At 42.4% G+C, this 14669-nt stretch overlaps 2 protein-coding genes across 4 annotated transcripts in view; both read right to left on the bottom strand.

Moving 5' to 3' along the window:
• ltbp3 (latent transforming growth factor beta binding protein 3) overlaps positions 1 to 4861 on the bottom strand; it is a 40331-nt gene extending 35470 nt beyond the window's left edge. For all 3 annotated transcript variants that reach the window (XM_061249123.1, XM_061249122.1, XM_061249121.1), the window contains exon 1: positions 4256 to 4861. In XM_061249123.1, coding sequence (XP_061105107.1) covers positions 4256 to 4493 — 238 coding nt within the window. In that variant the 5' untranslated portion in view covers positions 4494 to 4861. The remainder of the gene's footprint in view (positions 1 to 4255) is intronic.
• A 4455-nt stretch (positions 4862 to 9316) lies between these two features.
• si:ch1073-224n8.1 (putative zinc finger and SCAN domain-containing protein 5D) lies at positions 9317 to 14204 on the bottom strand. Its single transcript, XM_061249216.1, has 2 exons — positions 13103 to 14204; positions 9317 to 11540 (listed from the first exon to the last, which is right to left on the bottom strand). The coding sequence occupies exons 1-2, from the start codon at positions 13824 to 13826 to the stop codon at positions 10507 to 10509; spliced, it is 1758 nt and encodes a 585-aa protein (XP_061105200.1). The 5' UTR covers positions 13827 to 14204; the 3' UTR covers positions 9317 to 10506.
• Positions 14205 to 14669: the final 465 nt, after the last annotated feature.

The following is a 14669-nucleotide window of genomic DNA, read 5'->3' on the forward strand; positions in this document are numbered from 1 at the left end:
AACTAGCAAGGCTGAGGCTCACAATAGTCACTGCTAGGCTTGACAAGCTGATTTCACCAGAATTTTGTGCCACAGAATCTGGTCCCCCACCAGAATTTCTATAGCAAAAACACCACCACTAATGTGCAATCTGCTTTGTATTTAAATGCCTGACAGGCACATGGTCCTTACAGGTACCCCTTTAAGGAAACCAACTTGTTGTGAAATTCCATTGCATTACATTACCGGTATTTAGCAGATCCAGAGCAAATCACACAGCTCATTTTTACATAGTGTACATTTTTACAGCTGTATGTATGAGTGAACCAATTCAGGTTAAGCACCCTGCTCAAGGGTCCAATGACAGTATCCTACCTAGGAATGGCATCTGCAACCTTTAGCCTGGTTCCCTAACCATTACACAACACTGCCACCTTGTCCTGACCCTAGGGGGGTGATGCCACCTTCATCTAGCTTCATCATACTCATCTGAGCTGTTTTTATCACCTTCTTTAAACTCCTGCACAACTGTCTTCAATATACAAGTCACCAGAACTGCTAGACTACGTCTGCTATGGATTCCTAGCTGCAGCTCTGGGCATCTGCACAACAGAAAAAATATTTGTTTTCAATTCAGCTGAAGGCCAAAGTCCCTAGCCACACTCTTTCCCTGGCTCAAGGGAGGTCTTCTGAATTTAAAGTTTTGCCAAGTGTGATTGTAGTCCTTTAAAGGGAAACACACAAGCTATAGTTTTATCAGTAGCAGCATGTGGGGAACATTGTACATTTGCTTGAATGTGCCAAGAATGTGAACAGCAGTATGACTGGATTATTCATAGTCGGATGCTTATAGTCTTTGTGCTATCAACAAAAAATGTTACCATACATATCAAAATAGCAAGTGATATTTAATGGAGACCCTACACAGTCATCACAATGCCACAAATTATATTTCACTATGTTCTTTTTCACTATGTTCCTTAAGGTACCGCGTAATTAAACCTATTTTCAGAGGCATTATTGCTGTGTACCTTTGTTCAACATCTGGTATTGTAGGAGGATAGCCTTTGTTCTGGGGTGCCAAGTTGTATTTGGCATTGTACAAACCCCTTACAGCTTTATCATTCTCACTTCCCTCCTTTGCCTTCCAGGTTCTCAGAGACATTCAGTTCAGGCAAAACTGTAAAAACCTGCAGGTCTGTTGCTCCGGGGGGCCAGGCTTGGCTAGCTCTGGGCTTTGGAGAAAGCAGGCACTGTCTGCCCAGTGTGTGGATTGAATTCTTCAGCAATTGTAAACCTTGGGGGAAGGAAGCACTGTCTGACTAACAGAGCAGCATGGAGTTAAACACAGGAGGGGAGCCAACGATGAAGCATTGCTGGGAAAAATGGGTATCTTTTTTTAGCCTCACACACCGCGATCCAAAGCCGATTCATTCTAAAATATCTAGTCCTACCTATACTGCCAGAATGCAGATACAGTGTAGCATTTGTAATTAGTATAGCTTTATTTCAGCTACTTACCTCCAGAAATGACTACTTCAACAGCTTACATTGAAGTGCCCTGAGATTGTGCATCAGGGCTCTGAATTGGCTGAAAGAATGGCAGTGTAATGAATCTACAAAATGTACAGGGTCCTTTGACTGTTGGCACTCTCTTGATTCTGGGGAGCTGCTGTCTCAATCTGAGCAATTTACAGACATGCTCATCTACAGTAGTGACTGCCTTCACCACACTAGTCTCTGCTGTGAGCATTTTCTTTTTTTCAAACTTATAGACAACATGTTGATATGGTGTCAACTCCAATATGCCATGTCCACTGTGACCCGGACCAATATCAGCATGCTACCCTAAGTGCAATGCAGGGAACTGGGCCATTCCACTAAGAAAGTACTAGAGGAGTCTCCCTGTCTGTGGCACTCATTGTGCCAGACCACCCGTTATATCGGTTTTCACTGGCACCACAGGGGTGTTCAACTAATCACCAGCTCACTCGCACGCTCTCTCCCTCCAATAGACAGACGCACACAAATGCAGGCAAATGGACACACATAGACACACATACACGCACGCATACACACACAAGCGCACACACGCATGCACACAAAAGCCTGCCAAGATCTGACTCCAGCTCACATTGCACTCTGTAGCCTCTGCCAAGCAAACCTGCATAACTGAACAGGCTAACTAAATGCATTTACACCACAGCTACAATACTAGACATAGCACAGCTCTCGTACAGTGGTTTCATTTTCTAGAACACATACAGAAATCCCACAATAACAGTACAAGAAAGCCTGTTGCCATTAACCCCTTAAGTCTGGGCTGGGTTTTTTTGCATTCATTCCTTTTTCATGGCACAATTTTCAATCACTATGGGGACAGGAGATAACATGTGTAACACATGTGTAACCTCTTTCAATATGCCATTGCTTTAGCACAGGGGTCTCCAATCTTATCCAGAAAGGGCCGGTGTGTGTGCAGGTTGTTGTTTTAGCACAGGACTAAGACAGCTGATTCTACTCATCTAGGTCTTGATTAAAGACCACGATTAGTTCATTAGTATAATCAGGTGTGTTACTGCTGGGTTAAAACAAAAACCTGCACCCACGCCGGCCCTTTTAGGATAAGATTGGAGACCCCTGCTTTAGCAACACCAGTACCTTATTTTGTAACATGTGGGTGGGCTTCTGTAACTTTGCTTTAGTAATATGTAGAGTATTAATATGGAGACTCTTGGAAAACAAACCCCAAATGGTTGCCTTTCAGAAGAGACTAGGATTATGCCTGTAGTCAAAAGGGTTAAAGAATAGTAACCATTTAATTTTGGGTAAGTCATTTTCCAGCTTGTGTCAAGAACAGGGCCGATAATTCACAGTTCAAAATAAAACAAACAAGGTGATAAAGACTCAAGTCATTCATTTACAAAGCTGAAGCAAAGCACATGAAAAGCAAAAACTGTACAAAATATAGTGTCATGGCACCAGCAAAAAGGTCTCACACTGTGCTCCAAAATCATTTGAGTTCTAAATTCCACAAATCAAAACAAAGCAAAAGTATCTAACAAATTGCCATCCGACAAATCACACAAACTGTCCAGTAAGACATATCACTGATTAGAGTGAAATCTTCAAGGTTGCCCCTGCACGTATGTTCCTAAATGCTGCTTTCACTACGAATGAATCAGTTTCCTCGTTTATTTTTACCATTGCAGTTTATTTTTGTACCATTTCATGTTCTAAAGAGAACTTTAGCCTGTATGACATAATTAGGGGCTTGGAAAAATAAAATAAAATAAATACAGGCCCTTTACAGCTGGAGAGATGCAAAACAGGACACCCCCTAATCAAAACTAATGAAAAGCTGAGTAAACAATTATGACACTTAGAAAATAGATTCTCTGTTTTGCTATCTGTCATATTTCATCAGCAAAAAAGATAAATCACATGAGATTATCCTAGACTAGTGGTCTTTCAGGCATGTACAAGGAGTGCACAACTTTTTATTTTCAGTGCAGTGTTCAGGAGCAAAGCAAAAGCCAGCAGGAGAGAAACAGTAATCTTCAGTGTAGGCTGCTGACGGTAGACTGTGTGGCACCATGCCTTACCACAGTTTATCTGATATGGTGCAGCATGCCAGCTGGACAATATGGGGAAAATATTCGAAAATATTTAAAATAACGTATAATGACACATCTGGGAACCGTGCAATGGTGTTATTTTCTATCATTCAGCATTAGAGTGCTTTCACCAACTTGAAAATTCTGAGTGAAAATTAAATTGGGTTCCTGGACCACAGGATACAGGTGGGTACAGTCGGGTCCCTGGACAAGTAACATGAGCAACAACCAGTTTATCACTAATAAAGAAGAAGATTGATTTGATGGAAGGACTATCGTGTTACTTTATTGCAGTGCAAATGTGTAAACTGCATGAAAACATCCAACTGAACATATTAATAAAACACTTTCGTAACATCAGTGCACTCAAATATACGCAAAAAATATAGTAAAATGTATAGTTTTGACAACTGATAGTAGGCTACATTGCCATTACGCGCAGTCGAGACCCAAACAGACAGTTAAAACTGAAAGAGTTATCTCAATAGACGCTAAAGACATGATTTAGCTAATTTTATGCCGTTTGGTAATTTGATTTGTGTTTTAACTGAGGATAAACATAAAGGAAAAAGCATTGAAATGATTAGTTGTTAGTATCTAGTAATGCGCAATAATTTATTTCGGGATAAGGGGAGCGAAATCACCGTCTCTTCACTTACCCACTCTAAAGCCGGGTCCCGTGAGCGTGTCCGCGGACCGTCCGTTCTCGCTAATGAGTGTGGTGTTGTTACCCTGCTCACAGGTGTCTTGGCACTGCCCTTTAAGACATGTCCTCTTGCAGATCACAGGAGCGATTACCACTTTGAAACGCTCCCGAGTCGAAGTGCGCTCGGCGCCGAGGGCAAATCTTTGGACGCCCAGCCAAAGAAGGACATGTAATACTAACAGAGAGGGCATGCTGGCATCCTTGATCACTTCGCGCAAAGAGAAGTGGAGAACCAGTGAAGGTATTACCCAAACCGAACCACTCTTCACTCTTTACCTCGATTTAACCTCGTTACCCCACAATTGGGAACAACAGGTTTGCCCAACTCGCACCTTTAACGGTAGCTAACGCAAAAAAAGGATAAAACCTTTTAGTCTGCTTTTAAGTACAAATAATTTACGTTTCCTCGCAGAAAAACATAACTGTTCGGAACCAAACAACATAAGACATTTTTAAGTTGTATAGCCTAATAATTATCAGCTAGTTGTTTGTTGGTTGTCAGCTAAGCACCGAAGAAAACTATACTTTTCCTGTTTTTCCTCTACGTTCTCCTTTCTCAGTGCTCTTGCCTAGATGGGTAGTGTGTGCGTATCAAGAAGGGAGGAGAAAAGGAGAGGGAGCCAATCCTCTACAGAGCGAGCAGTTGGCGGCTGGCCATACAGTTCAGAAGCCTAGCTAAAAGTGGTTTCCTTGTTGCCGCTTTTCTTCAGCCCTTTCCTTTGCACTACTCTATTCCTGCGAACGACTGCACAGCTGTACTTGTCAGTCCATGCAGCCTCCCCGCTGCTGTCTCAATACCCCGCTTAGAGCGTAGCCTATTCCACGCCCATTACACATGGCAGGAGATGATATTGCTGTTTATGTCAACATTTCGGCCTACACATCGAGGATATCTGACGGAATACGTCATCTCATAATCAACAGTGAAAACCTGAAGCGTATGTGTTGTTGGACAGGCAAACCCATGGAAAAACGGTAAAATGCGTTTCTAAATGTTTAAGTGGCTTTTACCCTGTAGCTATTTTCTTTGTTTCTTACGTCACCCCACACCTTCACAATATTAGAGGGTTTACATAAATGATATTCTCCTTACATTTAATGTCAACAGATCAAGCTGTTACATTACTATTTTATTATTAAGCAGTACACCATCCCTCAAGACAGTAATTCCTTCACACTAGGGTGGCATATTTTAAGCTTTATTTTTTTTAAACTACTGATATAACCTATTTTCTTCATGATATAAATTAAGCATCCCATCCATTACAAATGTCTCTTTGTGATTGTGGTTGAATATAATTTTGCGGACAGTGCAGCTCATTTAAATTTGTTGATACTTAATGGTTCTAATATTTACATCCCCAAACACAACAGAAAACACAAGCCCTGAAAGCACTTTCACTTTCCTGTCTTTCATCAATTTATTCATCCTTATCTTGCATGACTTTGTACAGTAAATAGAATATATGTGAATATTGGCAAAATATATTAATATTAAACACTTAAGTTAAAAAGGAGTTAAAACACTTAAATAAACAATATAAACAGGTGTAAGGGAAGCAAACCATTTCCATGATTATGGTCCTTTTTTCAAAATATAAATAATACGTACCCAATGACTTTTATGTACACTCATGCGGAGGAGGGGGGATCAAGAATCTGGTCAGAAAGGGGTCGCACGATTGGATGGGCAGAGTGAGAGAACGTTGAGTCACTTCCTCTTTGAAAGTGAGAAAGTTTGTTTTTAGTCATTAAGGGAATGACGGCCCCGCTCTTGGGAGAGTTCACAGGCAGCTCTCACATTTCTCTGCCTTTCTCGACAGCAGCGTCCGCTGCCAAGACACACACTCCTGCTCGCACACACACTGCCTGCAAGCTCCGCTCTCCCGCTCTCCTGTGTAAACACTGTGTACCACTCAAAGGCCCACAGTGTTATGAAAGGGTATGTCGGTGGTGGGGGGGAGCACACAGGGTCCTGATACCTGACAAACTGACATATGACAGCAGTGAACGTTTGATTTGCTGTCCACGCATGAAAGATCCTGTTGGGAATATTTAGGGACATACCTGTACAGAACAAGTGCATGGGTCGGATTCTGCAAGGTAAGGAAACTATGTTTTTGATCCACACAACATGATTTTGGGAGTACATCATGAGTACAATAATTAAGGTCTGTAATATATGAAATACATCCCAGATTAAATGATCACACACCCACCCTTCAAAATAGTGCAAAGCTAAAATGGTAGCCTTTTCCATACCTCATTGAAGGGAATGTTTGAATATTAATATCAGCCAGTTAAATACTACATGAAAATATCTGCCAAAGTAAATTTAGAAAAACACTTCATCGTCACAAATCACACTACTTTACAGGAACTATTTTTATAATAATACAGACCACTCATTATGTTTTGAGCTCATTTACAGTCGGACATTAGGATATCACTTAGACCAGGATACCTGTGGTGTAGTGCATCCATGCTATGCACTACACCACAAATGTCCAATCTATAGGGTACTTTTAAAATCCAATTAGTAATCCTGCTGCAGATAAAAGCCCTGTTTTGGCATGTTTGAAAGTTAATCTTCTATATTGGGAAAAACGTTGGTTTAAATATAATCTGGCATTCCCCACCATTCCCCACTCAGAAATGTACATTTAAATGCCTTCGGTTATTATTAACTGTCTTGTTTTTCATCTCGCCATGTTTCAATCAGCTGACAACTTAAATGTGAAGTAAGCATATTTGATATCAATGTAGTGAATACAATGGTTATGGTAATTGTGTCCAATCGTTAAGATTAAAGCAATACTACCATAAAGTATTGCTTTAATCTTAACGATTACAAATAAGGAGAGAAAATGTAAGTATGGAAAATGCACAGTCCCTTTGAGCTGCCTGAGAGAGATTCAGCCAGCTCAGAGACCTTAAGACTTGAGTCATCACTGAGGTTGCTAGCATAATTGAGCACCACGGGGAAAATAAGCAGACAGCGTTGCGTTCAGCTCATGTGGGTGACCATGTCTGGGAGGTATATGTGGCTATGGTTTGTGGGACTTTTAAACATTCCTTTGCTCCTGTTTTTCTACACCCAAACTTTCTAAATAAAAGTTCCTCCCTTTCGGCCCCGGCTTGTGACACCCATAGCGTCACCCCTGTGTCACTTCCTGAGACAGTACTCAGCAGCTCCGGGGCTTCCCTACTGGACTGGATGGACCAAGATCGACCAGAGTGTCCGTATGTGTCTCCCTGAGCCCTTCTCCATACAGATACAAGCATACAGACCTTGCTTTCTTTAGAAACTGTGTTGTCTGTTCATACAATGCACACTGTCCTCTGTCCACATTTAAGAAGTAGACCCATTTGGAATACCATGCTATATTATTCCGCCATTGTTATAACACTACAGTTATGCAAAACATAAAACATAGCTGCTTACAATGAATATCATTATACTGTGCAAATTCTTGGTCAAAAGTATTGCTGGGAATTGATTGCACTGAATGTGAAAATATAATGTATTGTGTATCAGGCTATGACAATGGGATCGGGGCGTAAGGTGGAAGGTCATCCTAAAGCTTGCATTTGTCATGAAGTTGAATTGTTGTCAATAAATCTGTTCTGTCCTGGTGGTCTCTCATTAAACAGGGCTGATCTTCGAACCCAGCGACCTCAGATATTACATGTCTTCCGATTCAGACAATTTTCCGTTCAGTTATATAGACCCTTCATCTGTACTGCTCATTCTGTACTGCCAGCGCAATCTGTGGACAACTATCTTCTACTGGTATTAAAAAAATGCCTTTAGATATGAAATCAACATGTTCTTTTCATATTCTGCATTACTGAAATGGTTTGCTTTGCAGCTGCAAAACACCTGAAATAGATCCACATTCTATAAAATGGGAGTTTCTTTCACGACCCTCACTTGACCCTTAAAGGAAAAACTACCGAATGCAAGTCTTTTTATGGATTGAACCTCTCATCCCCTTTTATAGGGGATCTGCCCACTCATGCCATAATAATAAGAGTGCAGTTAGAGGACACAGGCCAGATAAACAAGCATGTGTGTCACTGTCTGTCTGTCTGTACGTGGTCTGTTTGACTAGTAGGAGTGGAATAAGTCTGTGGAACAGTCCCCACACTGTTTTTGGAAAAGAAAGGGGATCATCTACGCATTGCAGTCACCACAGTATCGCCCTGGAGAAACCACTCGCTAAGTTGTTTTCGACTCAACCTTTCAAGAATTTAACGAGGAACATTTCGGTTTTACAAGACTGTTTTCCCTTCCTCGTGTTGACGTGTAAGTATCACACACACTGGGAGTGTAGGTATTATTTTAAACATGTCTCAGTTGTAAAAACCACAACCAGTGTATCTATATTATGTTCCAATTATGTCTGTGCTTTTATAATGGCCTGTATAAGAAACAATTTTATTGAATTATTTTAAATACATACACTAGTATTCTGCTCAGAGCTCCAATGAACAGGAATGTTAATACACATGTTGTTAAAATCATAATTTGGCTCATGTCACACGTGAATGCAGACAAATACTGATGGAAATACATTTTATTTGTTCACTAAGCACATCTGTTTATACATTATATATATATATATCTGTTTTAACTTGTGGAATTGTCAGCCCCTTATGTGCCGGTAGTCCCTGCTCTCATAAGGTGAGGTAGTAGTTAGGGAGTGAAATCCTTTAATTGTTATGATTGTGGAACTCTTAAGAGTGCTGAAACAATGGCTTCTTTCAACTAAATCAATGAAAAACATTTATTTCGATTCGATTGCGCTTTCACATAATTGTATGCAACTAAATGATTTGTCATTTGTATTTTGCACATTGTTTTTAACTGTCCAGTGACCTCGGACAACTTGGTGTGAAGACTGTTTCTATAAGAGTAAAGCAGGCTGATATTTTGATTGGCATGTCACATATATTGAACACATATACAACTAGATATTAAAAGAGAATCTGAGACACTAGAGCACCTTGCTCAGAGGTATAACAGCTTTATGCCACATGGTATTCAAACCACAAACCTAAGCTGAGTCAACTGTTCTCACTGCTGCTCTAGGCCGCTGCATACCGGAGATTCTTACAGCAGTCACCCCACATTTCACCAACTGCAGTGCCCTCATCACAAAAATGGAAAGCTGGCTCAAGATAACTCAATTACTGCCCCTTTATAGTATACATCCAGGTGGGCGAATATATGTTTGATCAGATCAAAAAGATCAAAAAGTAAAATCATTCCTTTCTCAGGTTTGACACATTAGCATTGCTGCTGTAAACAGGGCTGGAAATGAGTTGGTTCATGGCTCTCCAGAACCAGGGTTGCTGGGTCCTGAAAAATGCAAAGCTGATCCCAATGCTTTGTAGATATTTTTTCCATTTCTAAACAGCTGATAAGAATCAGATTTGACTTTCAGTCAGGTTAGTATTCTAACCAGTACATGGCAGTTTGTCACTAACAGCTTTCAGAAGAGCATTTTCAGAGGAGAAATGGTTTCCCACAAAATGTTAGTCACTGTTGTTATTAAGACAATTGAAGCTCTACTGACGTTAATGTTCTTATGCCAAATAAAATAGGATGATTCTGACAGCAGGAAATGACTAAGGCTGCACATTCAAGACAAGGAAGAGGATATACAACTGTCAAGTTGCAGCCTTGCAGGTAAAACATTTCATACTTTAATTCCTGATTTCACTCTTTGGGAAAATATTCACAACCTTAAAAATAGACTAAAATCAAACCTACTCAATAGTCCTCCAAGCTCAGAACCTGTGAAGATGACAAATCATAGTGGTTCTGTACAGAAACTTGGGTCAGCTTCTTTCCACTCTGTGTCTTCAAGCTTGATCTGCACCGTTGACTAAGGGGACACTAGTCAACAGTGTCGACATTGGCTCAGGCGGTAAGAGCAGTCATCTGGCAGTCGAAGGGTTGCCAGTTCGATCCCGCCCTGGGTGTGTCAAAGTGTCCCTGAGCCAGACACCTAACCCCTAAATCCTCCTGACGAGCTGGTTGGTGCCTTGCATGGCAGCCAACTGTCGTTGGTGCGTGACTGTGTGAGTGAATGGGTGAATGAGAAACATCAATTGAACAGCGCTTTGGATAAAGGCGCGATATAAATGCCAACCGTTTACCATTTAGCCATCGCTGAGGGGCAGAGGGCGCTCGCCCTACACGCAGTTCATCATGGCTCCATCCTCCCCGTCGCCTCCCCACGCCCCAAACCCCATCTGCGGAGGGAGCATGAGGTGGTGCAGGCGGCTCACGTTGCCGACGGCGCCGGGGCTGCCCCCGACCTCGGCCGGGTCCTCGGAGGCCGTCTCCCCGCCCCCCGGCTCCTCGCGGTGCGTCCGCAGGTGCTTGCGCAGGGCGGCCGGCTCCTTGAAGCTCTTGTGGCAGCGCGGGCAGCAGCAGGGCCGCTCCCCGGTGTGGATGCGCTGGTGGTGCTTGAGGTGCTGCAGGCGGCTCAGGCGCTTCCCACACATGCCGCACACATAGGGCTTCTCCCCCGTGTGGGTGCGTCGGTGCTTCCGCAGCCCGTCCAGGTGCCTGAAGCAGGTGCCGCACTCCGAGCAGGTGTAGGGCTTCTCGCCCGTGTGGATGCGCTGGTGCGTCTTCAGGGCCCCCGATTCCCGGAAGCACCGGCCGCACACGGGGCACGGGTAGGGCTTCTCGCCGGTGTGGATCCGGATGTGCTTCTTCAGGCTGGAGATGAGGCGGAAGGTCTTGCCGCACTGCAGGCAGAGGTGGGGCCGCTCGCCGCCTTCCGTAGCCGGGCCGGCAGTCGGCGGGGGCCCCCCGGTGCCGACGGGGCCTCTCGAGGGCATCTGACCGAGCCTCGACCCGGGGTGAGGTTTCTCCAGGGTTTTCAGCCCGTCTGAGAAAGGGGCGCCGCCGCCTTTGTGCAGCCATTGGAGGGGCAGTTGAGACGGCTTTTGCAGCTGGACGGGGCGACTGTGTGACCGTGAGGCGTCCTCCTCCTCGACCACGTGAATGTAGCCCAGTTCGGCCACGTTCTGAGCCGTCTGCTCGGCCTCAGGGGCCAGCGGACCTCCTCCTTCCCCTGCCGCCCCGCGCCCATGCAGACCCGCTCCTTGGTCCTGCTCTTGTTTGATTTGCACCCTGGGCTCGGGCCTCAGCCCCGATGAGGTCGGCTCTTTTTCTAACAGACGTGGACGGCCCATCTGCTCTGCAGCACACTTGTCTGATAAGAAGCAAAATAAAAATGAAAAAAAACAGGGATTTAAAGATTAAAATACAACCATCTAAATATTTAAAAATATTCCTGAATATTACGTCATCTGACAGGTAGGATTATGAGGGAACAGAAAACACATAGTAGACTTGAGATGAAAATGGTGAGGAGTGAGTGAATTTATAAATGGATGAATGATTGAGACACATGGCGAGGAACCAGAAGAACATGGCTGACACAACTTTAATTAAATTCCACTTGCTCTCTTTCTGCTTCACTCCCACATCTCATCAGTAATACCATGCAGAATTGGCTCAGCCTCAGACAGCGTGAGAAGCTCTGCAGGACTGCCATCTTAGGAAGTGTAATCTCCTGGAACTGGTTCTCAGCAGCTGCACTTGCTCATTCGCTGTGTAGCAGATTATTCAAACTCTGCATCGTAGAGTGCTTGCCTGACACTATTAATTTCCTCTACAGCAAACGTTTTACTAATTGCCACTGCAGCGCATGACAAGGCTATGAAACGGTCAGTTTAAGTGTCATGATATGGGTACTGATCAGTGGCGACTCCAGGCTTGTTCATCTATATGTGTGGCTGGAGGAAGAAGCTGATACAAACACAGTGTATTGCCGAAACAATGCCATGTTATTCATTCAGTCACTTGGAGATCTGATTAAATCAGATATAATGCTTGAGGCCAAAAGCCTTTATTGTAAATGTTCTATAGACTGGACAAAAGGATAACTTGCCCCCATTAATGGTTTAAATCACATTTATTAAAAGATAAGATAATCCAGAACCGATAGAATCATCACCTTGCAACAGATATCAGTGCATTTGCAATTCTTGACTATTACAAATGAGTAAATAGTAAATACAATAAGTAGTAGGATCTACAGTAGGATCCATACATTATCTTGCTAAACATTTAGGGTATGATTCATGAAATAAGAAACATCTCAAAACAGTAGAAAAACATAATTCAATGATTTACAAATACTAATTTGGTTGGCTCAATTGCACCAGGCAAGATCAATTGAGTACATGAAAGTATTTGAATCCAAAGTAACCAAAGTTTGGCAGCAGAATCGCCACACTGCTTTCACATAATTTTCAGTTACTAGAAGCCTGCCTTGTGAAATTAATCTAATCCATTCAATACATTTTACTATACAAGTCTTTAAAGACACCTATCCTGCCACACGGTTTTCTTTATTATGCTGGTTTAAGCATATATAGACAAACAGTCCAAAACTGCATACTTTGGTATAAATATGTGTTCAACCTGCACCCACCTCGTAAAACTAAAGGAAGAATTACGACAGAAAAGTATTACAATGTGACGTTAAATGCATTTTTATATCTGTATTTAATACTTCAGAACAATAAGTAACAAAAGTATAAAGTCATAACGTTGTTTCCGTACAGTTACATCAACATTCTTCATCCTCATATTATTATTATTATTTATACTATCATGCTATTAAAGTAGGCTACACAAAACGTTCGGACATTCTGAACTAAAAAGAAAAAGATTCATAACATGGAGAGTCACATAGGATTACTATACCTGTCCTGGCAATGTCTGACCAAGTGCTGGGTGAGCTGGTACTGAAGGTGTTTAAAAGATTACTACTGACAGTGCCATCCGCTTGAATGGAAAGCGGACAGACCTTTAGGTCTTTTCCAGAGTCCATCCCTTGCAGAGCATCAATAAAGGAACCACGATTTTCAGAGTTAGACATAGGCAGGTCGGAGATGTCACGATCGTCCTCAGTTTCATTGCTAAATGATTCGGAACCATTACAGCGCACAACGTTATTTCCCCCACACGCAGACGGCGCTGAGGAGGCGAAACCGTGCTGCCCAAGAGTCCCTAAGCCCGACAAGGACGGTGGGCGATGGTCGAGAATTTTTTGGGCGCTACATAGGCATTCCTGTAGTACTTTCAACTCCCCCTCAGACACCTCAAGTCGCAATCTCAGTCGTTGGTTCTCTTGCTCCTGGGTCACCAATTCCTGCTGAGTCTTAGTCAAGGCATCATCTAGCACGACTGCCACTTCACTCAACAGAGAGTCCACTGCAGTGGCTAGTGTGTTTTTAATGGTTGGTGCGAGACGGATTTTCAAGGAGGAAATTGATAATTTTGTCTCCCATAATACAGGCTGGAGAGACTCTGTCTTTTCTCCCTTACGTTCGAAAGACTGACCACTACTACGTATCGGGGTACTGAGAATGCCCTGTTTCCGATTACTCCTAGGATTAATGGCGTTCATACTGTTCGGTGAAATCATTTTCGAAACCGCAACTTCACAACTATGCCTTCACTTAGAAATCGTTCCAGTGGTTTTGATGCATTCGTTATTATATAGTTGATTGACCAGATATCGCGTTATATCTGACACCAAGTTAGCTCACAAACTATGCTAACTATGTTACCTTTTAGCAAAATAATCCGACATTACTCTGGTCCCTTGATCGAACACAATTACATTCTCTGTTGTGAACTAACGTTTGTGAATTAGGAAGCCGGTTACTTAGCTGTCTCAGCCTATCAAGTAGCAATTGCTGTCATTCACCTAACCGTCATTCATCACTAGAAGTATTATACATTTCCCCCAAAATTGTTTTAAGTAACACGTTTCCGCATTCTGCAAAGACGCTAACAGAGAGCATCCTACTTCTTCTTCTCGGTTTCTTGGTAAATTTATACATAACGGAACGGTGCACCCCGCCACCTACTGTACTGGAGTGTGCAATAATGATGGCATCTTATTTCTACAGTAAGTATTTTCTTAAAAGTCCTACCGCACTATTCTATTCCTAAATCCTTCTTTATAGCCCCGTGTCTCAAATAAAACAAAGAAGCACCCCATTGTCTCCCAAAAACCATCCCCAACATGCAAAATCCCAATCACATGGTTTCAGATCTTTAGACAAAATGTAATATTAGGCAAATCTATACTGAGTAAATACAAAACACATTTTAAAAATATTATTTAATTGAACTAATATAATTAATTTTTTTATTTAACATATTGATCACCCCCTTAAACTTCTCCGGTCCCCACATTTTGGTTGCAATCGGCCTCAAGTTTTTACAATATAATAATTATTTAACAACTGCTCACCCCCAA

The sequence above is a fragment of the Conger conger genome, chromosome 7, assembly GCF_963514075.1.
Source record: "Conger conger chromosome 7, fConCon1.1, whole genome shotgun sequence".
NCBI classification, from domain to species: domain Eukaryota; kingdom Metazoa; phylum Chordata; class Actinopteri; order Anguilliformes; family Congridae; genus Conger; species Conger conger.

Coding starts and splice junctions, on each gene's coding strand:
- si:ch1073-224n8.1 (XM_061249216.1), bottom strand. CDS start 13,826: ATGATTTCACCGAACAGTATGAACGCCATTAATCCTAGGAGTAATCGG. Junction 11,541..13,102: donor GTCAGACATTGCCAGGACAG/GTATAGTAATCC, acceptor GCTTCTTATCAG/ACAAGTGTGCTGCAGAGCAG.